Source organism: Cibotium barometz, chromosome 26 (assembly GCF_041138505.1).
Source record: "Cibotium barometz isolate CiBa-2024 chromosome 26, ASM4113850v1, whole genome shotgun sequence".
In the NCBI taxonomy this organism is placed as follows: Eukaryota; Viridiplantae; Streptophyta; class Polypodiopsida; order Cyatheales; family Cibotiaceae; genus Cibotium; species Cibotium barometz.
In genome coordinates this window covers 50,012,327-50,037,886 of record NC_141071.1, presented here as the reverse complement: position 1 = coordinate 50,037,886, position 25,560 = coordinate 50,012,327, and the positions used below count along the sequence as shown (strand labels likewise).

The following is a 25,560-nucleotide window of genomic DNA, read 5'->3' as shown; positions in this document are numbered from 1 at the left end:
TTCAATTGTTATAATGTGAAGTACAATAGCCACATAATGAAGTGACCTAAAAGATGTGTTCACATGTCCGGCCATAAAATGTGCCGGGTGGACCAAAACACTTATAAACTGTTATAAGTGAAACTAAGCTAAACTGGGGGGAAAAAACCTCCACTAACTGAAGTAAAAAGTGCCCCAGTAATCTATTGATGATCACTAGCACTCCTCTGGGTGCATACACATGTGAGGATTATGTTGTTAATCCTGCATATTGTGTACTAATTACTACTTAAGTAATTAACTTAGAACAAGAACCTTCAGGAGAACACTTGAGACAAGATTGAATTGACTTGTTGTTATTAAACTAAGTACAATAGGTCTCTTATATAGGAGATGAAGAGACACATTTGAAGAGGCATGTCCTTTGATGAAAGGACATGACCTTAGACGAAAGGGTACAACTTTTAGGCTAAGGGATGTGTCCAGTCGATGTAGAGGCACAACCATTCACTAAGGGATACAACCATTCGTCGAAGAGATGTGGCTATTCGATGAAGAGGTACATCCTTTGACGAAGAGTCGCAACCAGTCGAGGGTAGGGGTTCCCTTTGGCTGGTAACTCTTTGTATCTGCAACAGTAATCAGCAATGAAGAGAGAATCTGATATATAAACACGTCACAATCGTGACATTCCCTCCCATTTAAAATAAAATCCAGGGGTAGTTGTTGAGACTCTGGAAGAAGGGAAATGATTGAATTGCTTCTGCATCCAAAGCTCTAGCTGCTAGATCCCATGTCATGGCATTATTGTTGACCATAACAATCTCGCACATACCAAACTGAATATTAACTGCATCTGCAACTTGTCTCATCTTTACTGAAAGCATGAGAATCATATCTGGAACTCTTTTGTTAACATCATTGGTAACTTCGAGCTTTGTCCAAGAAAAGATTGAATCTTCATCTGCCTTTAGAGAAACCATAAGCAAACTGTCTTGAATCTCCAATATCAAGGATTGTGTCACCAAACTTTGCATTTGGTTAGTGACCATCATTTGGAAATCTGAAAGGGATTCCATTGGCTTGTCTGTAACACGGATGTCTTCAAGGGTTGTCGTAGATGAAGAAGAAATATCTTCCATATGGTTTTCTTTGCTTAGAAAGTTGTTCTCGGAACAAGTTATGTCCAAAGATTTATTTGTAACAACTGAAGTCATGCTGCAAGAGTCTGTATGAGAATTATTCTTTGTACCATTCAAGGTAAGAACTGGAGTCTTCAGACTTGAAGAATCTTCATTCACCATTGCAACTGCATCGGTTATTGTGTAAGAGACAAAGACTTCATTTTGAAAGGGCGGTGACGAGGCTTTTGTTTTTGCCTGGACCACAGCCAAAGAAGTTGTGTGCATTTGGGATGCCACACATGAACCGGAACCTCTTGAATCGTCAGCTTTATCAGCGGGTATTAAGGCTTCCAGAGTAGGAGGAGCATGGCATGGCTCGCAAGGGGGAACTTGTCCAGCGTTGCGGCATTCACGACCGAGTACTCGACTAGGGTCGCAAATATGTGCCACTATGTGAGCCCACTTCGAAGAGATTGATGACTCTTCAAGGGGAGATCTTCTGAAAGCTTCATATTGCTGCTTTGGCTTCTGCTGATAGTGATTCAAAGATGGATCTTTCTCATAACTGTTGTAATGTTGAGAATGTTTGCAACGAGCATGCAGAGGCTCGAACGAAGTTATTTCATGTCTGGTGGTCTCCACAGAACTGTGCTGAGGACAAGAAACCTGTTGTGGGTGTTGTACGCCGAGAAGTTGCTTGTCGGGAGCTTGAGGAGGCTTTGGCTCACCATGGATCAAGTGTGACGAAAAAGTAGCCAGAGAAGGCTTCAAGAGTAGTTGAAATGCCTTCATTTCATGCCCGAGAAGGAAAATCGGTGAAGAAAATGAGGATTTGAGGCCACTTTCAACACTTTATGCTTGTTGTAATTTCTGGACAGCAACAAAATTCTGCACTGCAGGGTTTGGTGGAAGCCTTACATGCCAAGAAAGTCATTGCCAAGACAAGAGGGGCATACATGAAGAGGGCTGCATCCGGGGGGTTGGGGGTGCCGGTTCACATTAGCGTACGCCCGTTGGGTTTTTTTTTTTTTTAAAGATTGTGCTGATCGCTGGCCGTGGGGTACTCCTTTGTTTTTTTTTTTTTTTAAATAATCGCTGGCCGGCGGCTTGGGCTTCCTTGCGCTGGCGGGTTTCCTTGCGTGCGCTAGCGCTAGTTGCCGTTGGGTGGCTGCTTTACGTGGCTGGTGGAAGCCACGTATATTAAAAGGCTTAATGTAAGCCTTAAGTTATAAGGCTTTTGGTTTCGTTTTTTTTTTTTTTAATATGAAACGTCACGTTTTTAAAAGAAAACGTGAAGAGGCAGGATCGAAAGGTGGCGACCCTGCGTGGAGAGAAATGCAGCCCGAAAAGACGCGATGAGGGCTTCCAGTAGAATACAGGCATACTACAAGCACTTTGATGTGAGTTTCTGCTTCTCTGCTTCTCTGCTTCCCATCGTTTTTTTTTTGATAGAAAATTGGGAAAATGCTTAATCAAGCAAAATTGGCAAAATTGGGTAGAATTAAATGGGGCATTCTCTCTTGCTCTTCCATTCAACACTTGCTACACCCAATTTTAGGGTTTGGACGGGCTGATTTTAGGGTTAGGGTTTGGACTGATTTTAGGGTTTGGGTTTGGGCATCTCACAGGGCGGAAAAAAGTTTGCTGCTTGTTTACATTACTGCGAGCAAGGATTCACGCCAAGTCCACCATCGCTCTGCTTCTTCCATACAACACCGAGAGGAGAGTAGAGCGGAGAGGGTGAGAGGCTCACAACCGTAGGCCCGGGAAAAAAATTTTGCTCTGATACCACTGTGAGGATTATGTTGTTAATCCTGCATATTGTGTACTAATTACTACTTAAGTAATTAACTTAGAACAAGAACCTTTAGGAGAACACTTGAGACAAGATTGAATTGACTTGTTGTTATTAAACTGAGTACAATAGGTCTCTTATATAGGAGATGAAGAGACACATTTGAAGAGGCATGTCCTTTGATGAAAGGACATGACCTTAGACGAAAGGGTACAACTTTTAGGCTAAGGGATGTGTCCAGTCGATGTAGAGGCACAACCATTCACTAAGGGATACAACCATTCGTCGAAGAGATGTGGCTATTCGATGAAGAGGTACATCCTTTGACGAAGAGTCGCAACCAGTCGAGGGTAGGGGTTCCCTTTGGCTGGTAACTCTTTGTATCTGCAACAGTAATCAACAATGAAGAGAGAATCTGATATATAAACACGTCACAATCGTGACAACACAGCATAAAACCCAACAATGGTGTCATCATTTGGCTGTTTATATGGTTTCCACTCATTTCTTGTGTCCAAATGTGGCCAGTTTCTCACGCCCAAATGTGGCCAGTGTGTGGATCCGTGTGCTCGGCGTCCCAGTTCCACGCTTTCCAATATGCCAGATTCGTGCCCAAAAATGCCAATGATGTACATGTTCCATGACTGGGAGATTTTTCCATAAATCAAGTGCACATGCACACATCTTAGCATGCTTGACATTGTTTTCGTGTGACCTGTATTCCTGTGTTTGCCTGCTATGAATGTCCAGTTTACGGGCCTCGGACACCTACCCGTGAACCGTGTGAATGCCGTGTATTCTGATGTGTTTTGTGGCCGTGAACAAGTGGTAAGTTTGCTCAAAAGCTTTGGTTATTTTTATTAAAATCTCTTTATAAAGTTCTAACCTTTGGAGGTTCACACTTGTAATAAGTGAGTGGACATTTAATGAGTGTGCCTGGGGCCCAACCCAGTGGGCACCCTTCCTTGGGCACACAATGATCAAAGGTTGTGGAGAGGGCCACTCGCTCATACTTGATAACCCCCCACATATTGTTGGGGTTGGTGGACAAACTCAATAAGCTGGTGCAAGGGGATTGAAGGAGATTCGAAGGAGGGTGGTGATCAGAAGACCATCGTTTTTTTTCTTTTCGTGGTGTGGGCTGCCAGCTCTCCATTGGCTGATCTCCCTTGCTTCAGGTGCTGCTGCTGCTGGCCGCCTCTTCTACAAGTGCTGCTACTGCTGGCCGCCTCTCCTACGAGTGCTGTTGGTGCTGGCTGCCTCTTCTACAAACGTTACTGCTACTGGCCGCTCTTCTACAATCGTTGCTGGTGCTGGACACTTCCCTTACAAGCGCTGCTGGTGTTGGCTGCCTCCTTTACAAGCGCTGCTGGTGCTGGCTGCCTTCTCTACAAGCGCTGCTGGTGCTGGACGCCTCACCTACAAACGCTGCTGTTGCTGGCCGCCACCTTTACTGGTGCTGTAACTGCTGGTCGCCACCTTTACAGGTTCTGTTGCTGGCCGCCATCTTCACAGGTGTTGTAGCTGCTGGTTGCCTTCCATACAAGTGCTGTCGTTGGCTGCCATATTCTACTGGATTCTGCCTATCATTTTTGGATACAGGCTGCTGCTGACTATTGTTTGCTTCCACGACTAGGGCTGACAACACCATTTTGCTCAATGAGATACCTCCCACCGAGAGTACCCAGTCCAGGTACCAGTACGGGCACACCAGCATCGTGCGTGGACCCGGAAAACCAATATCGTGGGTGTTTACTCCAGCAAAGGGCGGGAAGATTTTCTCGAGGGACATCGACTATGAAGGGAATTCTTCTCTGAATTACTTGTTTGGTAATTGTAGTCATGCCTAGTGCCTTTATGGAAAAGCTGGTTTAAAAGCCTGTGGAACATTGTACCAATAATATAGTTGGTATTGAGGGGGAGGGGGCCCCACGCGGGGGGGGGGGGGGGGGGGGGGGGGGGGGAGATTATCGGCCTAGGATTCCGGCCTCAATGTGGTGTACTGAGCATTATCTATTTTCAGCTTCATCTTTTTTCTTGAGCTGTCATAAGGATTCCAAGGGCTTAAGTTTTGCTAAACCTCAGTACGGTGCCCAATACAATTTCACTCCTTGCAGGGTCAAATTACATTGGTATCAGAGCACAGTTGTTTCCCTCTCCTCGGTGGGGAAATGATCTTGTGGGCTTGGACACCATGTTCATAGCACATTGTGTGAAAATGGCATTTTATCCAGCCTAAAAAGAGGCTTTTTTTGGATTTATTAGGTTTTATTTATGTTTTTTAGGTCTTGCTGCTGGCTGACTGCCCTTTTGTTGGGCCGACCAAAAGCCCCCCTTACTATATATAGCATAGCCTCTTCATTCAACATCTTGTACCACTTCATAGACCATATTTGGTACCACACCTGCTGGTTGCTGCTGCTGCCGGGGCCTGCACTACATCTGCTTCATCATCATCACTGTCAGCTCCAGCACATCAGCGTTTTACCTCAGTTCATGGGACAACAGCCCTCTCTGCTACACAGAGCACGCCAGCGTTTTATCATCAGTTCATGGGATAGCAGCCCTCTCTACTGAAGAGAGCACACCAGTGTTTTATCGTCAATTCATGGGACAGCAGCCCTCTCTACTACATAGAGCACACTAGCGTTTTATCTTCAGTTCACACCCTGGGACAGCAGCCCACTCTTTGCTAAAGTACATCATCGTTTTTCTTTTACAGTTTACCTTGGAACAGCAGCCCTCTCTGCTCACCATCTCACATCATCGTGACGGCAGCCATCTCTGCTCACCATCTCACATCATCGAGACGGGAGCCCCCTCTGCTTATCTTCACTATCGACACCACTTGGGACGGTAGCCCTCTCTGCTCTTCATGACCCTTCAAGTACCGCAGCACCCTTGTCATCAGAGTCTACATCACTTCACCTTCCGTTGCACACTACGACCTCGGAGTGCCTCTGCATCCATCGACACGAGCCTTCGACACCGACCACCTCTCGGAGTGCCTTCACCTCACATCGACGCGAGCCTTCGTCATCGACCGTGCTTTAGCTCCGACATCGTCTTTGCTTCTGCACTGGTCTTCTACTCAGAGACCTCTCACATCAAAGGGCCTCTTGTACATATTTTCACTCACCATCATATATACACTCACTCACCCATTTCATGCTGTGTTGTTTTGCTCTGATCTCTCGTTCATCTGGTCCTTTCGTCCTTTTTCCCTCACACACTTGACACCATGGACAGCCAAGCAAGATGTGAAGAAGTGCCCAACTCTACAGGGTATTCTAGTGCTACACATGCCTCGGATGTGTCTCACAGTCGATATGTGGCAAACCCTCATGATCCAAATGTGGTTTTGGTGGGACAGCCATCCCGTGGCAAGGAAAAGGTTTATGAAGAGGAGCCCGTACATTGAGGGCTGAATCGGATCATGTGAAGAGACAGTTGCAGGCAAGAGAAGAGGAGCTGAAGCTTCTTCATGAGAACCCACAGATTCACAAGCTCATTCAAGCCACCAAAGCTGAATCCATGGTGGACCATACTTTTGATTCCATGGCTAGGGAATTGGGCGGAGTTGGCCCTTACTTATCTCATATGCAACAGATATGTACTGGAAGGTGAAGCAAGCATTCTTAAGTTCAAAAAGCCTCCTCGCATAGAGCCAGGTGGTGCCATTTCTCGTAGGATTAAATCTTTTGTACAACGGGAAGAACGAACCCCTATTGCCACTTGGGAGGAGTTCAAGGAGAAATTCTATGCTCAATTCCTAGCTCCAAATTCAATTAGGAAGAAGTGGGATAAGCTTGAACAAAAGGACAATGAGTCAGTCAAATTTTGAAAGGTTCTTTTGGAAGTTTCCTCATTTATGCATATTGGAGAAGCTGAAAAGAAGTGGAAGTTTGAGTCGGGTCTTCATCCGGTGTACCAATCGGGGTTGGAGTTGCATCCAAACCACACTTTACAGCAGCTTATAGCTTCCGCAGTGGCTACCGAGCAATTGGAGCAAAAGATCAAGCAATCTGAGAGGGATAGCCGTACTTACAATGCAAAAGAGAGAGCTGTATCAAACCTGCAAAGAGCTGGACAGCCACCAAAAAGGGGCTTTAAAGAGGCCAAAGCTGAAAATTCTTCTACCAAAGATGGTCCTAGTAAGAGGCACAGGTTTAGGATCACTCCGGAGCAACGAGAACAATACGCAAAGGAAGGAAAGTGCTTCTCTTGTGGGAGTAAAGATCACATGTTTCGGGATTGCCCGCAATGCAAAAAGAAAGAGGAGGACAAGAAACCAAAAGTGAATGTACATGCAATTCGAGATGTACAAGGAAATACAGGGCATGACAATAAAGAGAGGGTTGCATGCAAAGCATGGGGCCAAATTAAGGATCAGCCCGCTTTCCTGTTTGATGATTGTGCCACCGACAATTTCATCTCTACACATATGGCACCCGCATTGGGCATTGAGGTTGGGGACATGGGACACCCAATTGAAGTAGAACCTGCCTTTGTGGGAAGGAGGTGCAGGTTACTCCCCTTGTTGGAAAGTTGCGTGTGCATATTGTTGGTATCCACACGATCACACAAGGAGCTATGGAGGATGAAATATCATCATCATGGAGGGTGAGGGTGAGAGAGAGAGAGAGAGAGAGAGAGAGAGAGAGAGAGAGAAATGAAATGAAATGATATATTAACGTCTTCAAAAGGCCAAAATGACCTATGAGACCAAAAAGGTTACAACAATTGGTGGATTTGATACAATGTCTATGTAAGAAAAGCTAAAACAACTAAACAACTAACTGAAACTAAAACAACAACTATGAGGAAAAGTAAGGTGCTAGGAGCTCCTAATGGATAACATCTAGGAAAGAAAACTCCAGCAACAAAGGTAAGCATCATATACATCACTATCCAAAGATGTCTCTCACCATGGAGGACATTGCGGATATCCGCCATCGACCGATGAGAAGATGTCGAAGAAGATCCCACAGCGGAAAAGATGGGTGCTGTGGAGTGATGGATCTTATATGAGTTGTAGAAGGGCCCAAAAGCCAAGCACGCGAAGGTGTCCATGTGAACAACAGCTCACAAGCTTTGATGAAAACACCTTATAATTGTATGGATAAACGAAAAGACCTTATCTCCCAAAAAATTTGTAAACAAAAACGTCGAAGGTGCTTTTTTTTTTTTCATTTGGCCAATGACAAGGACGTTGCGACGGCCGATCTTCAGCATGCGCCGTCACTACCGGGTGCTTCACGGCCTCTGCAGAGCAACGGTGAGGTCAAGGCCCCAACCGGGGCAACAGCACCAAGTCGGCCCAAGCAGCGGCCGGCGGCGTTGGGGGCCCAGCCGGGATAGCACGTAGGAGCCAGCGGGGGCGGGAGCCTCTGTAGGCGGGCGGGAGGCGGCAACGGCACTCTCAACAATAGCATTGTCGACTGCACTGGCAGAGATGGCAGGCGTCGGCTCTAGGGTGGCCGAGCTAAAACAAAGGAAACACAAGCTGCTGTTGGCGTGTGAGCAAGAGCGCCAACAGAGGGCCGTCGATGGTGCTAATTATGCTGTCGATGTGGCTGATCACAACAGCGCAGATGAAAAAACGCACGAGATGCAGGTTTGCCTACTACATTGGAGTGGATGGAGCTGCTAGTAGAGCCCCATAGCCAAGGAGCAGAGCCATTGAAAGAGGGTGTCGCATGGAGTACAGTCCAAAAAAAGCAATGGAGGACTTCAAAGCCACTTGAAGAAGAATGACAACTTTAGAGCGCAAGACAAAAACGCAATTGTTTTTCAAGGAGAAAAACGTAAGGAAATAGTATATGCCATAAGGCAAATGGTGAAAGGAAAAAAAAAATGCTTATGGCAACACCTCAGCTAGAAGAACTTGCTCTGATACCATGTTGGTATCCAAAGAATCACACAAGGAGCTATAGAGGATGAAATATCATCATCATGGTGGAGTGAGTGTGTGTGTGTGTGTGTGTGTGTGTGTGTGTGTGTGTGTGTGTGTGTGTGTGAGAGAGAGAGAAAGAGAGAGAGAGAGAGATTGCACAACTTAAATGGTACTCATATGTAAGAATGAAGGATCCAAGTACATGCTTTTATAGGCACCAAGGCCTTCGCCTTTTGGCACTAAATAAGAGGGTGTTCACACCTAGTGTGTTCACACCACAAAAGACACTAGACTCCAGACTAACTCTGAAATATCCAACACATTCAAAGATATCTTGATCATGAACATTTCTTGGTTGCTCCACTCAATGAATGTGATGTGTTACTTGGCAAACCATGGCATCATCGTCTTGAGCCTTTCAAGGACTACAAGACTAATAAGATCACTTTAATGCATAAGGGCCATAAGCATGTTATTGATGCCGGCAAGGAAGGGGATTCATTCCCAATTGTATCCCACATCTAGATTAATAAAGCAATGAAAAAGAGCCTTTCCGCGTACTTGGTTTTTGTTTGAGATAATGTAGCACATAGTGATGTTCATGTGGATACTCTAACAAAGAATAGGTTGGAATTTCAAAATGCCTTTAAAGATTGTTTTGTTGATACATTGCCCGCAGAGTTACCACCAGCAAGACCGGAGGATCATCACATAGATCTTGTGCCAAGAAGTTCTCCATGAAATTTAGTTGAACACAATGCTAATCAATACACTTAAATATACCAAGATTTAATAGACAGCATGCTCAATACAAGAAGTAATTTGCTGAATTGACAAGAGACGCACAATGAGCCGAAACGGCCGGCCCCTCCCCCAAATAAAGTATATTAATCTTGGGAGAATCAAGTACATAGTGTCATGGGCATTCCTGACCAGATTTCCATACCAATGCATATGAATACAATAATGCAAACAGTGTGGTTGTCTGTGTAAACTTGCTACTCACACTACTCTCTCAAGTGCCCATGTTCCCTACCATCTGCTCTCGATTGTTCCACCAACACATGGTAGCAACAATCTCAAGAGAGCACGCAGGACAAGAGAACACTACACAGGGTATGTGATCTTGTAATCCGTTTCCTCCCTCCTGCTACTTGCTTCCATATTTAAACATAAAAGCTTACCGATTGCAAGTAGAGTCAATGACAGCAAAAGTCTTCGCGAATGGAAGTGCTTGGAGTATTGAAATCTTTGTTTTGTCGCAATCCTTTGTGACAAAAGTCTTCAAAAGGATGAAGGGAACCCTGGGAAAGCTTCCCCTACCATATAAAATGGCCCCCCAGCCCCCTTGTCATTTTTGTATCATTCCCGGGATCTTCTTGTGTATATAGAGCAGAGTTACACGCCTCTATCTCTCTCTCTCTTGTGCTATGATTTTCTGCACTGCGTTTTGCTCTCATGTTCCCTGATCTGGTCATCATCTCCGCTGCGTATTCTGACATGGTATCAGAGCCTAGGCTCTAGATAGTTCTTGGGATTTGTGTGAGCAAGAGAGGGACTGTTGTGTTGCTGATTGGTGGACTGTACGGGACTGTTCGGGAAGAGGGGAAGCAAGAGGACGGCGGGCTGATTTGCTGGACAGCCACTTGCAGGTGTTAGTTCTTCTTTGTTCCCACCCACCCACCCTTTTTCAATGTACATCCCCACAATGGCAGATCTGTTTGAGATGGCCGAGAGGCATGTGAAGATCCCAACACTCCCCACATTCCCGGTGGACCGTCAGTTGGACGGGAACAACTACGGCATTTGGAAGGTTATGATGGAATCTGTTCTGGAGTCTTACGACCTCGCTGATTTCGTCATTGTTGAGGTTCCACGGCCGGAAGTAGAGGAAGGGGAGTTACCATCGATCCGAAAGGACCGGGAGGCTCAGACACAGATGTGGGATCGTGTCAACGCCAGGGATCCGTTCGTTTATCTTTCTCAACTGCACACCGCAGGTAATCAGTCATGTAAAGCATATGACGCTGGCCAGAGGTCTATGGCAACATTTGGCCTCTCTTTACAACAGGGTATCGCCCATGAAGAGGATTTCCTTGGAAGTACAGATGCGGGTTATGAGCCCTGCAAAGTCGTCGACGATGCGGGAGCATATTAACAAGCTGCGGGCTCTTCAGCAGGAAATTCTTCAGGCTGGGAAGGAGATATCGTCAGAGGACATGGCCATAACGTTGCTGTCACACTTGCCCTCTCAGTACTCAGCATTTTACTCGTCTTTGATTACCAGTGGCAGGCTCAGCACCATCACGTGGGAGGAGCTTGTGCCCATGGTCTTGGACCAGGAGGAACGATTCACGAACCCTCCTCAGGGTGGAGGTTCGGAGGCCTTAACTGGCCAACGGTCGAAAGGCCGTAACACGGGCAAAGGGAAGGCTTCGTCGGAGAAGTCTTTTGAGAAGAAGTTTGTTACTGACCGCGAGAAACTAAAGGCAGAGAGGACCTATAATGATTGTGGCGAGAAAGGCCACTATTGGAGGCAGTGTCCCAAGCGGAAGACCGAGAAGGGTGAAGATTCCTCAGCAGCAATCATGAAAACTCCGGCTTTTGTGCACCTGGAGGTGGTGGACACCGATGTTTCATTTTCTTCAGGCAGGGAGGAGATTAGAGGACTCTCCGCAACGGATACTCGGGAGTGGATTCTAGATAGTGGTGCTTCCAGGCACATGGCTCCTTCCCGTTCCGGTTTACAGGATCTCTGCAAGTTTTCTGGTAACATTTTTACTGGGGATACGTCCACTATCCCAGTTCACCAGTGAGGGCAGGATGGAGATAGTTCTCGATGGCAGAGGGGGGAAGCATTCCTCCCAGGTGTTGTATGTTCCGTCACTTGGTTTTCATCTGTTGTCAGTGCATCAGGTTTGCAAGACTGGCGTACGGGTGGAGTTTGATGAGCACTTTGTTGCTCTCCGGGACAAAGCAACAGGCCAGGTAGTTTGGGAAGGCAGAGTGGAGAATGGAGTTTACAAGCTTTCAGCACTCTCTCTCCCAGGTCCTCAGCTTTGTGATGAGTGGCAGTCTGGTAATGGCCACTTAAGTGTGGATACACTGCAGGTGCAGGCTTTCCGGGACCAGATGGTGGATAGCTTGCCAATTGATGGCAACAGTTGGCAGGAACTTTCCAGTACTGATGTTGGTAGTTCTTGTGTTCGTCGGTCAGAGGAAACTGAACAGGTAACTTATGCCCTAATGTCTCGTAGTATTCGGGACAAAGAAACTCCTATAGATGAGGATGTTCTTTCCACAGGGACCTTTCGGAAAGCCAAGGAGGTGGCAGTTGATTACTTGCAGAAGGAGGTGGTTTCTCCAAGCTTTGTGGTTCCGGATCAGAGGGGGTAGTTGACACGTTTCAGAAGGCTTTGCGTGGTCTTCAGCAAGTTTCCAGGACTTGGTTTTGCACCGTAACTGGTGTTGGTCCTTGTGAGCAGTGTGATGCCTCTTTGACTCAGAAGCAGAATGGTTCATTGATCTGGTTGATGGACACCAGATTGGACAGGAGCTTCTTGATGAGGCAGTTGAGCTCATGGTTGCAGATGACTCTTTCGGAGGCAGGATTGCGTTTCCTGTGGTTTCTGCGGCATGCGAAGAATCATGGACTCTTGTACACAAGAGGGGGATTGATTGATAGAGTCCGACTCCACGGTTGGAGTGACTCAGTTTTTGGAGGAGATCCAGACACGAGGAGATCTACTTCAAGCCCAGGAGCAGTTTTTTGGAGCAATAAGAGGCAGTCATCTTTTGCCTTGTCGAGGACAGAGGCAGAGTACCGGGCTGCTTGTGATACTGCTTGTGAGGTGGTGCGGATGCAGAGGTTGCATTGCAGGATTGGGCTTCCACTGGAGGAACCCATGGTCATCCAGAGGCACTTTGTTCGTGAACAAATCGTTGCTGATGACATCTTGCTAGAGTTCTCTTCGACGGAGGATAGTATGGTGGACCTCTTCACGAAGTCGCTATCTCAGGATTTGCTCAGGCGGCACCCCAGCTCCCTGTGGTTGGTTACACAGCCAGAAGCTGAGAGGGGGTGTTAGAAGTCATCTCCTGTCTATATCTATACACCAGGGCCCTTGTTGTGGGTGTGCCCGCCCTTATGAGGTGTTTTCTCATTTTTCCCCACTCTCCGTATTTTTCCCCCATTTTTCCCTATTTTTCTGTGGCATGGGAGGCAGTCTTGTAGTGGCACGAGGACCTTGAACCTGGCCGATTGCATCCGTGGAGTCTCTGGAGGTGGCCGACTGATTTGCATGGGTCGTGGACTTCCCTGATGCTGGCCGACCCCCTCTGCTGCTAGCCGACTGAGTATTTTCAATCGTGGGAATTTTATGTGTCCTGTCGGCTGCCCTACAGCAGGCCGATTGCTGTTGGGGGGCCATATAAAATGGCCCCCAGCCCCCTTGTCATTTTTGTATCATTCCCGAGATCTTCTTGTGTATATAGAGCAGAGTTACACGCCTCTATCTCTCTCTCTGTCTTGTGCTGTGATTTTCTGCACTGCGTTTTGCTCGTGTTCCCAGATCTGGTCATCATCTCTGCTGCGTATTCTGACAGATACACCCTTGGTGGATTCCACAGAGTATCAGCAAATTGTTGGCTCATTGCTTTACCTTGCCAACACCCGTCCAGACATCTTATATGCTATGAGTGTCCTCAACTAGTTCTCATCAGCCGCTCGAAGGCCTCATTGGCATGCAGCTTTGAGAGTTCTTCATTATCTTTGAGGTACTTCAGATTATGGCATCACCTACTCTTGTGGTACTGATTTGGTTGGCTTCACAGATTCTGATTGGGTAGGCCATATCGATACTCGGAGGTCTACATCTGGATATTGCTTCATGCTTGGTTCTGGATTGGTTTCTTGGAAGTCTCAAAAGCAGAGGACTATTTCTGCTTCTTCCACCGAGGCTGAGTATAAATCCTACCTTCTCTCCTCCACTAAGGCACTTTAGATTCATCGGATTCTGGAGCATTTGTGCTATGCCGATACTTCCCAAGTTACTATCTTCTCAGATTCTCAAAGTGCTATTGCTCAGAGCTCAGAATCTTGTGATACGAGGACGATCCAAACATATTGAAGTGCATTATCATTTTGTACGTGACTGGATCGAGTTGGAACTTCTTCGACTGGCCTACTGTTCTACCAAGGACAATGTTGCTAATCTCTCCGCTATGTATTCTGACAATCTCTTCACCAAACCACTTTCGAGAGCTACTATGGAGGTGTTACTCCAGCATGCTGATATTGGACCGCCCCTCTGGCCTGAAGAGGAGGTGTTGAATTATATCATCTCCAGAGGGTCTACATCACCATTTTCATGCTTGTACTGGCCATTTATGAGAGGCCCTGCATTGGCATATCTTGGCAGATATTATTCAGCATTTTTTCTACCATTTTTTAGGTATTTTATAGCATTTTATGCTATTGTCCTGTTGTCAGCTTGCTCTACAACTGGCCGACCAACACTTTGAGAGATATATAAGGGTTCTCACCCTTTCCCTCATTTTCATCTCATTTCTCTGCATCTTGTTGAGGTCATTAGCACCTGCTTCTACTTCTTACCATCATACAGCACCTACGGGCTTCCCTCCTGCTCAGTTTTCAGCAATAAACAGCAGTTTCCAGCATTTCGAGGTCTTGTACATGGGCCTAAATCTGTGTTTTCTATTTGCTTCACTTTCTTTCAAAATCAAGGAGCTTTCTCAAGATGAAGCTTTGGGAGGCTATAGCAGGTCCCATGGTATGATTGAACCCCCAATGGTCCAAAATCACCTCAATGATTAGCATTACTCACTTGATTAGTAGAGGTAATTAATTGTTTGTAGTGCAGAAGAAGGGGCGACTTGGAGCTTTCAATTGGAGCACCAAATGATGGGGCTTTTGTAAACTAAGCACAAAATAGGTAATAGCAACTCCCAATAATGAGTTTTTAACTCATAAACACAAGATTAACCACTCTTATGCAAGGTTAATCATATCTTTACCAAAAACGTTTGTCTTTGAGTATCCAAGCTTGAGGCGGCTGCCGTAGTCATTTTTTCAAAAATTTGACGTTGTAGGCGAGTTCGCATCATTGAAAAACCCCTGAGGACGAGTGGATTTGTGCCGATGTTCTATTTGTGCACTGCAACGTTTTTGCCAAAAAAACTCAGCCTTCTTTCAATCGGGTTCTCTTGGGGATGCTTGATTGAAGCTGCTAGAGGATGCATCTGAGTTGGGGATAAGGCCCAAGTTGTAGATTGAGCAATGGTTGAGTAGGGAGGGAGATCTAAATCTTTGAATGAACTGTGGTGTTGGAGGAGAAGAGGAAAATCACTAAAAAGTGGGTTAAAGGAGTGATTAATGTTGAGCTAAAGGAGATGAACCTAGATTGATCCTAGCTCTGATACCATGTTGGCTTTCATGGTGGATCAAAGAATATGATGAAGCTCATGATGAAGGCAACATTAAGCTAGACAAGAAGGGTTAAAACTAATCACATGAGATTAAGACTAATGACAACATAATAATAGCATAATGACAAAATGTGAGAGAGAGAATGAGAGTGTTGTGTACTCTTGCATTAGATGAGAGCCTCTTATATAGGCTGGAGTACAAGTGATTAGGGTGTGATTAACCCCTAAGCAAAACCCTAATAATATCTTAAAAGGAGGCACCCAAAATCCTAGATTAGTGTGCAAGAGAGATCCTCCTCCACTTGCTCTAGGCGCCTAGCATATGCTCAAAAGATCCTCCTAGATACTCTAAACCATAGTCTATCATGTTTAGTTAAGGTTAAGGTGACCTACCATATGCCCTTATCCCCAATGTCACATGTATATTTTGGTGTGTTGTTTTCAACAACGCTTTCCTTACAAGCGTTGTTGGTGTTGGCTACCTTCTTTACAAGCACTGCTGGTGTTGGCTACCTTCATCATTACCATCAGAGAATCATCTAGGGGGGCATGGGAACCCTATCGGCAGCCTGTAGACACCCTGTTAGCAGCCAGCAAGAGCCCTATGCAGCAGGCGGCCACGTGCTAGACAATGGCAGCAGGTGTGCCATGCACAAGCATTAAGTCACCTTTTTGTACCATATTAAATACAAGAAACCCTGACACCAACCATCTCTTTCTTCTTCTCTCCTGTCTTAATCATGTTTAAATCAACATCTTGTTCTTAATCAGGCTTAGGGCTATGGATCAGTACAGCAAGGCTTCCGCACATGCAACATTGGTATCACAGCATTCATGTAACGCGCGGAAGCTCTGGGTAGTCTTCTTTCAGCCCTAAACACTCTTGAAGACCTTCTGATGCAAAAACGCACCATGATGCAAAAACGCAGGTAGAGAGAGAGTAGAGAGAGAGAGTGAGAAGTGCTGGAATTTCAGTATATACTATGTACAAAAAAGGTACAGATCTTTGCAGCCATGGGCTGCCTTCATAAAAAGGTTCCTAACCCTAAATTCTGTCCCCTATGGGACCTCCTATTGACTCACACCCCTAGTGGGTGGAATGAGTAAAACATGGAGCACTTGGTGCCTTTTATAGCACTCTTGGACAAAGTAGGAGCTGGCCGACTGCTGGTCGGCCAGTTTTAATTCATTAAATCCCTTTAATTCAGCCGACTGGTCCTGGTTCTGGCGCCTGCCTGCTGCCCTTATCTGCTGGCTCAGCCCACCACTCCAGTATGCTGCCGACAGCTCTTTGACCATGCTGATGTCAGCCGACAGCATCCCTTTGGTTCTTTCTCCAAGCCTTGCTTCAGTCTGCACTGCAGAGGTGCTCTGAATTCTGTGCTCCATCATCCTGGTTCTTCTCCTGGGTTCATACTCTTTATCTGGTTGCCTCTTCTGGATCTAGCTCTGGCTGCCTTCATAAAAAGGTTCCTAACCCTAAATTCTGTCCCCTATGGGACCTCCTATTGACTCACACCCCTAGTGGGTGGAATGAGTAAAACATGGAGCACTTGGTGCCTTTTATAGCACTCTTGGACAAAGTAGGAGCTGGCCGACTGCTGGTCGGCCAGTTTTAATTCATTAAATCCCTTTAATTCAGCCGACTGGTCCTGGTTCTGGCGCCTGCCTGCTGCCCTTATCTGCTGGCTCAGCCGACCACTCCAGTATGCTGCCGACAGCTCTTTGACCATGCTGATGTCAGCCGACAGCATCCCTTTGGTTCTTTCTCCAAGCCTTGCTTCAGTCTGCACTGCAGAGGTGCTCTGAATTCTGTGCTCCATCATCCTGGTTCTTCTCCTGGGTTCATACTCTTTATCTGGTTGCCTCTTCTGGATCTAGCTCTCAGAATGTCCATGGCATTACTGATGCACATGACATCCCCCTCTGCTAAACTTGATGACGGGAATCCAACCTGCTCTTGGATGACTGTCATCATCCCAATCCCCAATCCTGTTCCGAAGTCCCTCTGTCATCATCCATCCCTGGCAAACCTTTCTTCTCTGAAAATCCGTTCTGTTCTCCAACCCACTCTGTCTCCGATGAAGATCTATGCATCTGGTCTTCCTCTAGTCCACAATCCATTCCTGCCCTGGCTCTGAACACCGTCTTGGTCTTCGTTCCTGGAACTGAGTCTGGCACTCTCACATCACCCTTGGAGGATCAACCTCCCTTGGGACCGTTCCCTTAGAACCCATCTGGCTCACGGAACTGCCATCCCCATCTGGCACTGTGGAACACCACCAACAAACCTCCTGGGAGTTCTTCCCGATCTGTGTTCTTGCCTTGGGCTTCGAATCCGTGTACTTTCCTGTACCTTGGACCTGTACACCATCATCTGGGACTGAATCAGTGTTTAGCTTTGCTGAGCCTGATGCTCTGATACCAATGTAACGCGCGGAAGCTCTGGGTAGTCTTCTTTCAGCCCTAAACACTCTTGAAGACCTTCTGATGCAAAAACGCACCATGATGCAAAAATGCAGGTAGAGAGAGAGTAGAGAGAGAGAGTGAGAAGTGCTGGAATTTCAGTATATACTATGTACAAAAAAGGTACAGATCTTTGCAGCCATGGGCTGCCTTCATAAAAAGGTTCCTAACCCTAAATTCTGTCCCCTATGGGACCTCCTATTGACTCACACCCCTAGTGGGTGGAATGAGTAAAACATGGAGCACTTGGTGCCTTTTATAGCACTCTTGGACAAAGTAGGAGCTGGCCGACTGCTGGTCGGCCAGTTTTAATTCATTAAATCCCTTTAATTCAGCCGACTGGTCCTGGTTCTGGCGCCTGCCTGCTGCCCTTATCTGCTGGCTCAGCCCACCACTCCAGTATGCTGCCGACAGCTCTTTGACCATGCTGATGTCAGCCGACAGCATCCCTTTGGTTCTTTCTCCAAGCCTTGCTTCAGTCTGCACTGCAGAGGTGCTCTGAATTCTGTGCTCCATCATCCTGGTTCTTCTCCTGGGTTCATACTCTTTATCTGGTTGCCTCTTCTGGATCTAGCTCTCAGAATGTCCATGGCATTACTGATGCACATGACAATTCAAGCTTAGCCACTAAGCATAGTTCCAAGGAGGTGCTCAAATCCAACAGAAGAATGTAGCACGGTAGCAGATGGAGTGATCTGCAGCAAGAGAAGCTCTCAGATCGGTTCCAAAGGCCTAGCGACAAGCATGATCAGTTCCAGTAGGTGACCCGCCACTGTGTTAAGGGTAAGGGATAGCAGTGGAACAAATGCTCAATTCTTCAGCAAGATTTGGAAGTGGAGATCATAAGTGTGAAGTGTTTAGACAAAAATATCAAAGTCAAAGTAGAAGGTCAAAGACAGTAGTCCAAGGAGGAAGGATGACACAGTGTCCACCCCATCATCAAGTTTAGAAAAAGGGGATCCCGATGGTGCTAGAACGAGGGCAACCATGGGGTATAGAGCATAGTAACAGGGGACGCTCGTCCCGGGCCTTAGGGACGGGGGAATGCCGTCCCGGCCTCCCTTTCACACGGGAAGGTGTCCCTCTACAGGGGGGACGTCCCATGTGCCGTCCCTCACAAGGGGACGGCCATCCCCTATCAGGGGACGTCTTAAATTTGTGGGATGAGGGGATGTTTGGGAACGTGAAGAAATTTTTGGAAGGCTTTGCCTCTTAGGTTTTAAGTTTTAAGTTTTAATGTTTTAAAAAAAGCCTATCTAAAGGCTTATGTGCAAAGTTTGTTGAGTGATCTTTGCTCTCCTCCATCTTTGTTGAGCACACTTACTCTCTTCCATCTCTCCTCTGGAGTGTGCACACTGCACACTGCAAAAGTTCTTGAGGCTTGAGCGTGCCAAAGCTCCATCTAAGCTGCCATCAGCCTTCAATGGCCTCTTCCTCGCAAGCACCAGCAGTCCATGTTGGGGGCAAGGGTTCAGGTTGGTCTTGGTAGGAAGAGGTGAATACCCACAGACACGTCCCATCCCCGTCCCACGTCCCATCCCACCCCCCGTCCCCGTTCCCTGCCTCCAGTCGTTCCCCATCCCCAAACCCTTCCTCGTCCCCGTTCCCGTCCCCCGAACCATGTGACTATGGTATAGAGCCCCCAAGTGGGTATCGTGGGTTCGCTAGATGCTCAACTCGGTAGCCAGGGTACAAGGGTGAGGGAGGAACAAGGGATTGCAGGTTTCCAAGAAGGGATTTAACTCTCAGCCCAAAAAAGGTACAAGGATTAAGCCCAAGGAGGGGACAAGAAGAACAGGTGCACATTTCTCAATGCAGAACAAAGCATTAGAGATTGTAGGTTAAAGCAGAAGGTTTCCAAGGCAAGATCCAAGTGGTCAAGAGTGCCTCAAGTATTGGAAGCACGATGCCAAGGATGGAGTCCACATGCAATAAAGGGATGATGTCAATTATCCAAGATCAGTTGGATTGGCGTCATCAAGCTTAGCAAGAGGGGATGTCACATGCACAACATGTGGACATGCTAAACTCCAATTTTAGGTTGTGTTTAGGCACATTTTGGGGCAATCAACAACCAGGGCTAATGTTAGGGACAGTCAAAAGAAGGTGGACGACATTTACAGATAATTTGGCATTTTATGGACATTTTGTGATTTATTTGTCCAAGGACCCGGCCGACTACAACATAGGGGTCAAATGGGACCTATAAACAGGCAAGTTCACTTCCTTTTTTATTCATCTGATCCCTCATAGCACGGATGGGTCATAAGCATTAGTAGACTCCTTCTGGAGGCCATGATTGGCTAGGATCTATGTACATCTTGATACATATATACAGAAAACATTGCTTTAGCAACATATCTCTTTCTTCCCTCTGTTCATCTTTGTGTTTTGCATACTTCTTAAGACAAGCAACTCTTCCGCATGTTACATATTTGAATCTAACTGTTTCTTTCATAGGTCTACCTCTAGGTTGGACCATGATTTGAGGTGGAGATTCATCAAGTCCGAGATTGGAAAAGGATTGATCACCTTAACTAAACTTTATGGTTTAAATGAAATTTTTTGTGGTATACACTAGTGGTATGGGACGCTAGGATCTACGGCATGTAGAGTTTCCCAATGTATCATATTTCTCACCTAGCATGTCGTATTCCTAATGGGATATTTAACCTAGGATCAGGGGAAGGAAGGCACAGTGGCCAGAACTTATGTAGGATTTTGATTTGGAAATTAAGTATAGGAAGGCTAGTCTGAGCCAAGTTGCAAATGCCTTGAGTAGCATTAGGAAATTAAATCTTTTGAGTTTCACCAAAATTAGTGCCGGATTGCAATTGTATGATTCCTTGAGAAGAACTAACGAAGATGGCAAGATTTTTTTCCACAAGGACAACTATGGAAGCAACTAAATTGGCACAATAGTTATTGACCAGCTTTTCAAATTGTACACTCTGCCTTGTGATGTAGTGAGTGATAGGAACTCTAAGTTCTCTGGCGACTAGTTTTCCGGGAACTAGAGACTACATTGAGTATGAGTTGAGACTGCATTGAGTATGAGTTGCTCTGATCATCATCAATCTAGTGGACAGCAGAGACGGTGAATCAAGTTTTGGAGAATTTTCTTTGTGCATACAACTCCAGGCTATCATCTGACTGGGATAAGTACATCCCTATCGTCGAGTTTACCTAACAGTGCTAAGCATTCGGCTACTAGTTATAGTCTGTTTATGCTACTGTACAGATATCAGCCTAGATCTCTTGTAACCTTAGGTCATAAGGGTATTCAGATTGATGTGGCTAGGGACTTCTTGACGAATATGCAAGAGATGATAGTCAGTGCACGAGATGCTATCAAAAGTGCTCAGGCCAAAGCATGAGTTTATGTTGATAGGAAATGTTCATCAAGGGAGTTATTCAAGGGAATGCTAATATATTTGAGAGCACCCAAGAGGTCTACGACGTTACGAACAAGGAAGGTTGGGAAGTTATCCCCTGGTATTGTGGACCTTACCGGACTCTGAGATGCCTTTTCTCTACGTCTTTTGTGTGGTTGTTAAATACATGCAAGAGGGTATATTGGGTTTAGTTTACAAAGAGTTTAGGGTTTGTATGGAACAAAGAGGGCCTTTATTTTGAAAGTTACTTTGCATATACGAACTTAAGACGTTGGATAAGCCCTATATGATGACTCTGGGACATGAATCTCATCACATGAATTTGCATCCACCCGTGAAGGGTGATTTGGTTCAATCTCATTATGTGTTGGCTATGTGGATCTTGGAATCTTGATGGCAATATGACAATTAAGGTGCATATGTGCTGTCACTTGAGGGTGTTGCAAATATATTGTAAAATGAATAAGGGTAGAATCTTGAAATGTACACACCCCAATGTATGTGAGCTCAACCCCTTGAGCATAGGGGCAGATTGGCAATGTTCAAGAGCATCCACAATACATAGTTGCATATAATGTTCGAGTGGATTTGTAGCACAGATGTGTGAATAGTTACTTGGGTCTCATGCACCAGCCATGATATGAAGAGTCAGTTGCACAAGGGGATTCCTTGAATAAGTGTGGGATTTGAATCATTGGGACATTGAAGGAGGTATATTCCATGCTTTTGGGGTGTTGATATGCGGTGATGATGCTTGATGTTGGTTGGTTGGAAGCGGGTTTAAATGTGGCTACAGTAATGCTTATAAGAGTCGACCACACATCACTTGATGCCCAAGGGCCAGCAAGGCCATAGGGCTTAATAAATATTTTTCTCAATTACTCTTTAGTTTCATAGCCTTTGGGTCTTAATCAAAACAAGGCAGGCCTTTCTTAATTTAGACAAGCAAAAGACCAATAGAAAGAAGTGAAACCATGCGCTTCCATGGTAAAGCGAGCTACCCTATCCCAATGAAGAGTTTGAGGAAAATTTGTACCTGAGAGGGGACGGAGGGGGATGAGGTGGCGGAGCGGAGAGACGAGGAGGGCAGTGCGGCACCAGGCCTGCGTTTGGGCGATGGAGGCCGCTCGCTGAAGCGCTGGAGACGAAGACGACAGGGCGGCCATAATCACAGGATCCTGCTCTATTTGTTTTCTCCTCAATGTTTCAAGCGATACGCAGCACGTGATATCAAGAAAAAGAAACAGCAGCCATTGCCGCAGCCCTCTCTCTGATCTCTCATTTTACAAAGCAATTCTACTGTGTTCTCTATATATACCTGCCACGTCCATTATGATTATTATATTCCCTTACGTGTCCTGCGCCTTAGGTCGTTAAGAAAATGACATACCTTAGATGGATTTTCGTATCCGATGGCGCTGATTTTCGCCGGCCTTTTTGAACGTTTTTTTTTAAACAATAGCCAAAAATAAAAAAATAAAAAAAACATTGGTTTATATATATATTTTCTAAGAATTATATTTAAGAAACTAGAATGCTTCGGTACCCTTATCCTCTTGATTGCTTGCACCTGTGCGTTGTCAACGTACTTTGAAAGAACATGTGTCCTTACGTTCATGTATTAACATCTTGAAGCGATTGTATGAAGATGGACACTACAACCCATACCATTTCTGCAGCACGTCCTCTTCGTATGCGTGTCTTTCTCAAGTTTATATGAACAGCTTACAAAGCTTGAACGAGCATGAACATCAAGGCTTTGATTATATTCAATGTGAGGAATGGATGGATATCGACATCGCAAGGTTGATAATTCCAAATTCATTACCACATTTGAATCTAAGTTACGCGTCATTCATCAAGTCATAGGATTTTCGTACTCGTTTGTGTGAGTGAAGTTTTAAAAAAAACCATACATAAAGTATGGCAGAGAGTTGGCACAATCTTCCCTGAAATTTTATAAACATAGGAGAACGTGCCCTTCCCCCGTTTCCCAAATAGCACTTTCGATATCGAAAGTGGACCATAACACCTTCAGTGTTGAAGGCGGCGATCAGTCCTACGTATTGATTCAAGATACAAAACTCATTTTCAAATGTGGTAATGAGTCTGTAATTTTCTAATTTGTGAGGTACTTTTGAATCCCCAATCGAACATAAGAGTAGGCTTCAAGCTCATCGATTGTGGATGTCAGTCTAGCATTACTTCCAAGTATGCTTTCAAATTATGTTCATTCAAGCATTTCAAGCATTGCCGCATTTTTATCTGTTAAGAAGGGTACGGTTGTGGCTTCACAATGGTACGGCCATACCCTTCACAACATGCGTTCCACCACGACGGCCACTATAGGGATATATAAAAACGCAGCACAGAACTAGCAATTAGCAGCTTTAGGCAAAATCATTTCGTAAGGTTAACAAATCCAAAGGGCTTGAGCGAGAGTGAGAGAGAAAGAGAGAGAAGTACGTTGAGCTTTTGTATTCCCAGACTTTCATGAGTATCGCCGAGATAATTTGAGCTAGTAGATCTAAGCAGCCCTGGAGGAGGAGTGCGTGTCATGAGCACCGTGTGGGGAAGGAGCAGACGACCGATGAAAAGAGAGAAACTCAATTAAGCGTGTTTAGCTTTACGAGATGCCAGTAGACGTTCCCACCCAGCTCGTTTGTCATGCCCTGCATGCCGAGCTTACCCATCAGGAGGCCGGATGCCCAGATCTCGGCAAAGAGATGGACGCAGTCTTGATCATGCTCCTTGATTATTTTGCACACATCCAAGACAATGGCCTGCATGTTTAGGGGGCTGAGTAGTGGGCAGCTTGAACACTAAGGAGCAAGCTTGAGCTTGTGAATATAGAGCACGGCAACAATGTTGAAGAGATCCCCTTCTATATAGTCCTTCTTGAAAGAGAAGACGTCGTTCACCCAGTAGATGTTATAGGCGGCGATAAACTAGAGCGAGCGGATAAGTGGGTGAGAAAGTGTCTCCTTATTGAAATTCAACCCAAGGGCATACTCTATGAGCACGCAGCATACCTACCAACCACCGGCATCTGCCCAGATGAGCTTGAACGTCTCCACACTGGGGACGGTGTCGGCCTAGCGCACACAGATGACCAAATAAGGGGTTCTCTTTGACTCAAGCACGCCCACAATGCTCGTCGTGAGCTCGTCTGCCATGGCTAGGTCGCATCCCATCTCCTCAAGGTCGTCAAAGAAACGGGCTAGGATCCAGGCATCGGATATCTCTTTGAGTTTCATGTGGTCAGGGGGTTGTTCCATGGGAAAGAGCAATAGATGGGTGTGATGGTGATGCTGTGGAGGTCGGAGAGGAACCAATCGTGTAGGAGCCTCTAGGTTCCAATCAAATCTTCTTGCAGTAAGCTAGATTAAGCATACCACGTGGTCTTCTCTAGATGCTTGCTTTTGTGCAAGCATCTTAGGCTACCCAAGGTAAAAAAAGACCCCAATAGAGGGGAGAAGGAAGAGTACAAAACACATTACAATGATTGAGCAAATGCTGCAACCAGTCCTAACAAGTACCTAGCTACAACTTCTTACAAGATGGTTCAGGAGGAGTTGATCTTGTTGTTTGTTAAGGGGTTAAGGTTTTGGCCTTCCTTAATATTCTGAAGAAGATGAATCCATTGTTGATATCTTCTTCATAGTAGTAGCTTTTGTATTTTGTTTTTAGAATGCCTCCACTTCAACCTTGGGTCTGAAGAGCACCTCATCTGCCTCCCTTCTCTTTCTCAACACCTAACACTGCACACATAATGCCATTCTCAAACCAAGTGTTTACATAGCCTCATTTGATTAAAGACACACCTATTCCTTTGAGCCTAGATATGCGAGAGCACTTTAGATCTAAGAAAATTCCATAAGAAAGAGGCATAGCCAACAAAGTCTCCTAGTAAAAATTGCTTCCAAGTCAAAGGCTCATTCCAAACTGCTCTTTAAGCCATTCTTGTAAAAGAGAAAGGCATAGTTTATTATATGTGTGTTCAAAAAATAAATTAATGATGTCCTCAGGTGCTCTCTAGCATCTAGGGCACATGGGGCTGCCAATGCCCAGAGAGAAAGCCTTCACATTGGTCCAGATTCCTTGATGTAGTATCAACCATAGAAGACAAGCTTTTTTTGGTTCTATACATTGATGCCACAATGAGTTAAATTTAAAATACCACTGATGCCTGTCTAGCAAAACATTACATCTCTTATTTAGCATAGTATGAAGAGCAGGCTTCAAACTTTGTTATGAGAATATATTTTAAGCCCTCTTAAAATATTATTCTACCCTCTTAGATAATTCGGGGATGCTTGGATTATCTTTGCGTCAAGCCAAATTATGTTAATATCATGGGTGATGCCATTTTAAATATTAATATGTTTGATGGATATTGACGTATGTTTGGGGTCTCCATTTGTTTCTGTTGGTTTGTATGGAGGGGTGTTTCCCAGG

At 45.5% G+C, this 25,560-nt stretch overlaps 1 protein-coding gene across 1 annotated transcript in view; it reads right to left on the bottom strand.

Annotated features, from left to right (window-relative positions):
- LOC147624066 (lactoylglutathione lyase-like) overlaps positions 1–22,413 on the bottom strand; it is a 113,831-nt gene extending 91,418 nt beyond the window's left edge. The window contains exon 1 of the mRNA XM_086820725.1: positions 22,139–22,413. Within this exon, the coding sequence (XP_086676851.1) occupies positions 22,139–22,268 (130 nt within the window). The 5' untranslated portion in view covers positions 22,269–22,413. The remainder of the gene's footprint in view (positions 1–22,138) is intronic.
- Between the last annotated feature and the right edge of the window lie 3,147 nt (positions 22,414–25,560).